Source organism: Monopterus albus, unplaced genomic scaffold (assembly GCF_001952655.1).
Source record: "Monopterus albus unplaced genomic scaffold, M_albus_1.0 scaffold392.1, whole genome shotgun sequence".
NCBI lineage: Eukaryota > Metazoa > Chordata > Actinopteri > Synbranchiformes > Synbranchidae > Monopterus > Monopterus albus.
Window position 1 is genome coordinate 1 of NW_018128272.1, and position 6632 is coordinate 6632.

Sequence of the window (6632 nt, forward strand, 5' to 3'; positions counted from 1 at the left end):
GCAAAATGACATAAGCATAATGTTATGCAAGTACGGTTTGTTCATCCATCTCCGTTAAAGTGCAACACACAGCCATTTACTGACTGTTTCTGTGATGTACATCCATCCGAACTACAAAGCTAACAAAAATGGGACAACATTTCAGTGAGGAATTATAAATAAGAGGAGTCCTTGGCAGTGCAAGCTGGCACTCATCAAACGCACAGTAACAATGTGTGCTGTGGTTAACTGACTGGAGAAGCTTAAACTTGTTGGTTAACTAGGCTATAGCCGTGTCTCAGGAGCAAAACATGCCTATAAGAGTACCGCTTCAACAGAAATACAAGTGTGCTGCCTGCCTCCTTATTCCAACTAATCCATGTGGCAGCCTGAATAGTCAAATACTTGCACTAAAGAGCCGACTTATAGTCGACTGACAAAATCTTAGTGAGGTACAGCCCTACTGATTTCACAGCATACCACACCCTGTTTTAGGGTGTTTGCATATCCTAGTAGAAAAAGAGTTTTCACCATTCAATAAAGCATTGTCCATATTGATTCCAGCTTGAAAATTCTCACAGTAAAAATGTGGCTTGTTGGCACTCTGTTTTTCCAGTGAGAATCATCCAAGCCACACAGACCAAACTATATTTTAAAAGAGCTACAATTGTTTGATTTCTTGGGCTTATATTCTATTCTTATTGCCATTAAAATGATCTAAGAAACTTTCTTAATTAAGCTTCTTACAGTATAAAAAAGCTTTACTGACACAAACACTGCATGGCTGTGTAAATGTGCATGGTGGACCACTTTCTGTCATTACACTGAAGGCCCTGGCAGTAGTTTACCCAGCTGTGGTCATATTGTGACAGCACATCCTGTTTTGTGTTTTGCTGTTATGAATGGCACAGCTTGTGATAGCCTTCTATCAGTGTCAGCCCGTGGATGCCTGCTGTGTGGATGAACTTTTCTTTATTTCCATGAACTGTGTCTGTCTTTCCACTGAGGTCTGTTTCCTGGCCGGGGCTTCTCTATGTTGACTCTGGCATAAACAAGATGTACAAATGACGAATACACATAGGTTCACACTTACCTCACCTTACTTCAGGAAAAAAGGGGTGTTGCCTATCACCACATTCCCTGTTATGCCTAATGTATTTATATAGCAACTCTGTTAGTACAGAGTTTAACAGCAGTGCTGAATCAACCACTTTGTCTCATCTTACTGTTAGGTATTAATGCCCAGGCTCGAAAGCTGCAGAAGAGCCGCTCCAGAGTGACCTCCACCCTCATAGAGAGGACTATGGCTCGAAGCCACAAATTGTGGTGGCGTAAAAGTGAGATGGACCTCTTAGATGCTGATACTGAGACCAAACATGGAACAGATACTGATGAATGTGTTAAGGATCAAAACGGCAGCCTGAATCAAATCTCACTGCAGAGCCCCAAGAGCTCAAAAACAACCCTAGAACAAAATCACATTCACTGCCTTGCAAGTCCCTCTGAGGGGCATGGAGGGTTGCAGGCCAAAACAGAGACCCTCTGTCTGCTGAGGCCAAGTGGCGAGCGAGAAGGAGAGGAGTCAGAGAGGGAGGAAAGGGAGAAGGAGGAGACAGAGAGCAGTGATGATAATACCACACAGTATTCCATTCACCCTCCTCATGATTGTCCATACCTGCTACTGCTGCAGGGCTGCATCCCCACACAGGTACAGTATCTCATACAAACACACACACACCACAACTGTTTACTAAACCTGTCCCCCAATCATAGCTAAATAACCACAACAAGGCACATTAGGCACATCCTAAACGGGTGTGCATGGAGGTGTGGTTAGAGCAATAACTATTTATGAAGAGTTTGGAAGGTGGTGTATATTTTTAGCCTCTCCAAAATCAAAAACACAACAACAAATTTGTAATGACTCTATTGAAATGTATTTATCTGCTCTAAGATAAGGCACAATCATTAGCATGGTCAGCTAATAAACTTATTAATTATGATAATATCTGGGCATTATTTCCAAGCCAGGGAGCAGCTCATTAACTTATTACATATCAGGTTGTATGGTTACAGGTTACAAACAAACAAAGGAAAAACAGCTCCTTTCATGACAAGCACATCCACTGTTTCCCCACTGTGTTTAGGCTAGTTAGCAACTGTGTCCTGCACTTTCGGAGATTTGAGAAATGAATACTCCAGCAATTAGTGCCACTGTTATTAAAAATATGAAAATGTTTGGAAGCTAATCAAACAGGTATATGTTAGAACAAAATATGAATATACATTTTTCCTTGCCATCAGTAACGTGACAGTGCTGGGTTTTTGCCTAGGACATGCGTTCAATTCAGTCTTTTAGCTAAATAGGTTATCATGTAGACATTAGCTGTATATTTAAATAGTTTTCATTTTAAGTTAGCTGATTGCATTACATAGTCAGTCAGGGTCTTGTTAGCTAGTTCATGGTGTAATGTTAGCTTAATTAGCAGCTACAGCTTTCACTGACTAGAAATGGAATTGTGCATTGTATTACATTCACACAAGTTAATGTCGTATGTGCATTTTTCCTTTTGCTCACTGTTTAATATCAAAGAACTGCAGTTCTAGTGTAAAAAGAGTGAAATGAGAGGTGAATCTTCATGCCAAAGGTCAGAAAACTGTACAGTACATAGAAAAACTGTCAAAACAGTGATCATGAAACAGAAGACAACCCCAACACTACTAATTTTCACATACCGGTACTGTGATTTTGTCACAGTTGTTTTTCCAAATGTAAGAATATAATCATCTACCATGAGAAAACATCGGTACTATTATTAACAATTATTATACATTTTTTGTGAATTAATTTACCTGGTTAAATCTATCCCATTAGAAAAGACAGGCATTACAAAGGGAAGGTCAAACATAATAATAATTCCTGCACATTGTGCATGCCACTCACTGTGATTAATAAAACGCTGTTCATCTAATCAGGCTCGGCTGAAGAGTATAATACTAATACCACCACATGATTAGACTGTTCAGCTTTCACTGAGAGGGACTGTTGTTATGTAGCTGGTGGTGGATGTACAAAATTTCAGTCAGATATTAGATTTGTAATGTCCTGCTCATCAGTAATACTGAAAAATATTAATATATAATGGTCTGTTTTACTGTCCAAATTACAAAGGCACACAGAAAGTAATATACCAACAACTCTGATAAACCAACTCTGATAAACTGAAGCACTGAAATCCTTTAGTCAAGTAAAAGTATCAATACTATAATGGAAAACTATTCCTTTACAAGTAAAATCCTACAATTAATGTTTTTACTAAATGTACCACAGTATCTTCACCAAAATATATGTAATTAAAAGAAAAAGCATGCACTAAGCATACTGTATACTCTATCATCTGGTTATTATTACAGATATAGTTAAGTGCAAGGAATATTTTATCATTGTAGCTGGTCTAGGTGTAGCTTATTTTAACTACTTCATATACAGCCAGTAAAATAATCAGTCTGCAAAGTATTGTAACTACTAACTAAAACTGTCAAATAAATGTAGTGGAGGTATAAGTATAAAATCATCAAATATAACCTCAATTAAAATACAATTATCTCAAAACTGTATTAGCTACACTAATAAAAATGTTTGTGTGATCTACTGGGAAAATGACCCTACGTGAAAGGGGTCACCCATAGTGACAAAGCCAAAGAGAATTATTACCCAACTCTCCAGTCCCCTTATAGCCATGGAGCTTTTCATCAACTCACTCACTGACTGTATAAAACCACGACAATTCCCAGAACTGAAGCCACTTCAACATGATCACCTTGGTGGCTGGTTGCAGTATAAGTCATAAATCCTGCCTCCTCCATGTTAGCAAATGGGACATGAGCCAAACTAAAGACTCAAACTACAAATCAGATAAATTTTCCCAGAGTTCACTTTGGTAATTTTTGGTAGACACTGTCATGCTGATGTCTGTACAAGTGACCACTTTCCTTATACATTTGTTTTTAATTTGATCATAAAAAAAGACATCTATTTCAGATGACTTGACAGCTCTGACTGGTGGTCCGATGCTGTCACTCCACTTCTGGTAGCCCAGAATCTGGTTGCTAAAAAGAAAGATGGCAGCCGTCGTATTCATGATATTTTGGCTTTATTTTTGCATAGTGAAAGGAAGTGGTGACGCCATGTCCATCATCTATATGCCTAATACAAAATCAAAAGAATGCAGGATATCTACTCAAGTGTGTCAGACAGCATGGCAACTTGTAATTCTTCTTTGTACTCAGGACTTTGTCATCTACCTACTTGTGGGGCCAAGTATAATAATCGGTCAGCAAAGTGATCATGAAGATGAGTTAAAGCCAGACATCCTCCTCTTTGCTGCTGATATTCTTCCGAGACACTGCTATCTATATCGCCAGACTGCTGGAAGCCCCACCACGCTCCGCCCTTGTCAGAACGCCATGGTCACGAGGAACGGTGAGATGCTGAGAAGAGAAGTACAGCTTACCTCTGGTGATGTTATTGGACTTGGACAGTGCTACCTGTTCCTTTTCAAGGATCCCTTAGCTTTGACACACAAGGTGAGACACTGGCAAACAGAACACCTGTGATGAGTGCAGATGTTACAAAGAGTTGTATTTGCTTTATCAGATATCAGCTTTGTCTTGTGAAGAGAAAAATGTCTATTGTGAAAGAGTACATATTTTGTTCATGTTTCTTCTTCCTTCCTTGAAAATGAAGGAAGTGAACAGTATTGCACCTGAGCCCAACTTGTCTGCTGTGCCCTGGATGCTGGGTCACACCACGTCTGCCACTACAACACATCATAGCAGAGAAATGACCCTCTATAACACCTGCATCTCAACCTGCACTGACCTCCAGAGCCAGAGCAGCAAACAGCCCCTAAGCAGAAGCCCTCCTTTTCTAAAATCACCTGAAGGCCACAGCTTGACTCTCAACTATGAGATTGAAGATGAGGATCGCATTGTTGAGGAGATTGTTTCTATGGGAAGTAACAGCGCTGATGACAGACCGCCACTGACAATAGCATTTTTGCTTTGCATGTGTATCCAGTATTCATCCACAAGTCTTCATACCTCAGACCTGCGTAGACTCTTGCTGCTTATTGCCAGTGGAGTTCAAAGTGCCATGTGGGTAAGTTTTGGCAAAATTGTTAGCAGTTCTGACAGTATTGTAGAATATCTCTTCAGAATTTTTAACTTGCTATGATCAACATTTTTATTCATGGATCAGGCAACTATGTGGTGTGATAAGAGTTGCTCACAGTGACCATTCAACAAATAATTTTTATCTACTTTGCCATTCCCTTCAGATATACTAAGCATTTTAGTATTTCTCAGCTTATTGTTTTGTTTTTATACCTCAGAGGCTGAAAAATGAAGCCAGTGCAGAAGTGTTAAAACCTGCAGTTCCTCGAATGGCCACTTGAGGCTGGATCCAAAAGGGAGTCAATCCCCACAGACTCTCATGTTGAAATACCCAACTTTACAGGAGAAATAAACATGTTTACAGTCTGGTATAAAAAACGTTTTGTTAGTATCTAACTCTAATTTGTCTTTCTTTAACAACTGTAGTGGGGCGGGGGGATTTTTATATAACTTGCCTGTTTAAATGGAGGCTAAAAGTTATGCATAATTAAGGGTGTGGCCACTTTGAGTGACAAGTGGGAGGGTCCTGCTGCCAGTGGCTTGACCCTAGCTCTACTGATTAGTCTGAGCAAAGCACTAATAACATACAGTATGGCGGCCAAAAGCGGTCTTCAGAAAACCACTGGGTAACGCCATCCATCTTTCATATTAGGTCAGTGTTTTACACCAAACAAATTATTTTGGTTCAGTCTCATTAATGTTGTTTTCTGACAGAACAGGCAGCTGTTTTCATTGAAAATGTTGTGAAGAACTCACTGTCCTGCCCAGCAACAAATGATAGTCAAAGTTGACAACTTGCTGATGAGCACAGTACAGCATTTAGCCTCTAAAGAGCTAGCTGTCAGGTGTTGTGGAGACAAAAGAGAGGTGAAACTGAGTGAATACTGGACTTCAAGTACATGCTTATGAACACTCAGTGTTTGCTGGACGTGTCATTAGATGACAGTTTGCTGAAACAGTTTCCACAACAACTTGTTGGTAAGACAATGATACTATATGCTATTATGTTTACAGCTTCTTTTGCTGCTTCCAAGAGGCATGAGTCATGAAGCTTTAATGCCAGCATTTTGTCTTAATCTTGAGGCCATGTTTTGTGGAGGGGACATGTGTTCGCATTTAGTTTTAAAGTATTACTTCTTTATCATATTTAATCTAGCCACAGAGGCTGCAAGTGTTAGATCTGCTCGGACACAGAGGTGAGCGAGTCACAAAATGACGGACCCAGGTGGCTGACTTCAGTGCAAGCAGTGCTCAGCTTATTTACAGTGATATCAACAAGGAAGTGAATAACCAGGTAGAAGTGCGACCGGGTGTCGAGCCGCAGAAGTTAAATAACAGTCAGTGGTGGAATGATGAGGGAAAGGCCGGGCTGCGGACGCTGGGACTCACTCCTGGGCTGGTCGTGGTGGAAGGTTGCTGAGGAGACAGAGTTTGTACATGCAGTTAATAGGAGACTGTGCATCGACCTGCGTGGTGGA

At 40.2% G+C, this 6632-nt stretch overlaps 1 protein-coding gene across 1 annotated transcript in view; it reads left to right on the forward strand.

The window, feature by feature from the left end:
• The first annotated feature begins 1209 nt into the window (after nt 1–1209).
• The window catches only part of LOC109951485 (ras-associating and dilute domain-containing protein-like), a 33025-nt gene continuing 27602 nt past the window's right edge, over nt 1210–6632 (forward strand). Inside the window, exons 1-3 of the mRNA XM_020586005.1 lie at nt 1210–1687; nt 4270–4566; nt 4727–5140. Coding sequence (XP_020441661.1) covers nt 1283–1687; nt 4270–4566; nt 4727–5140 — 1116 coding nt within the window. The 5' untranslated portion in view covers nt 1210–1282. The remainder of the gene's footprint in view (nt 1688–4269; nt 4567–4726; nt 5141–6632) is intronic.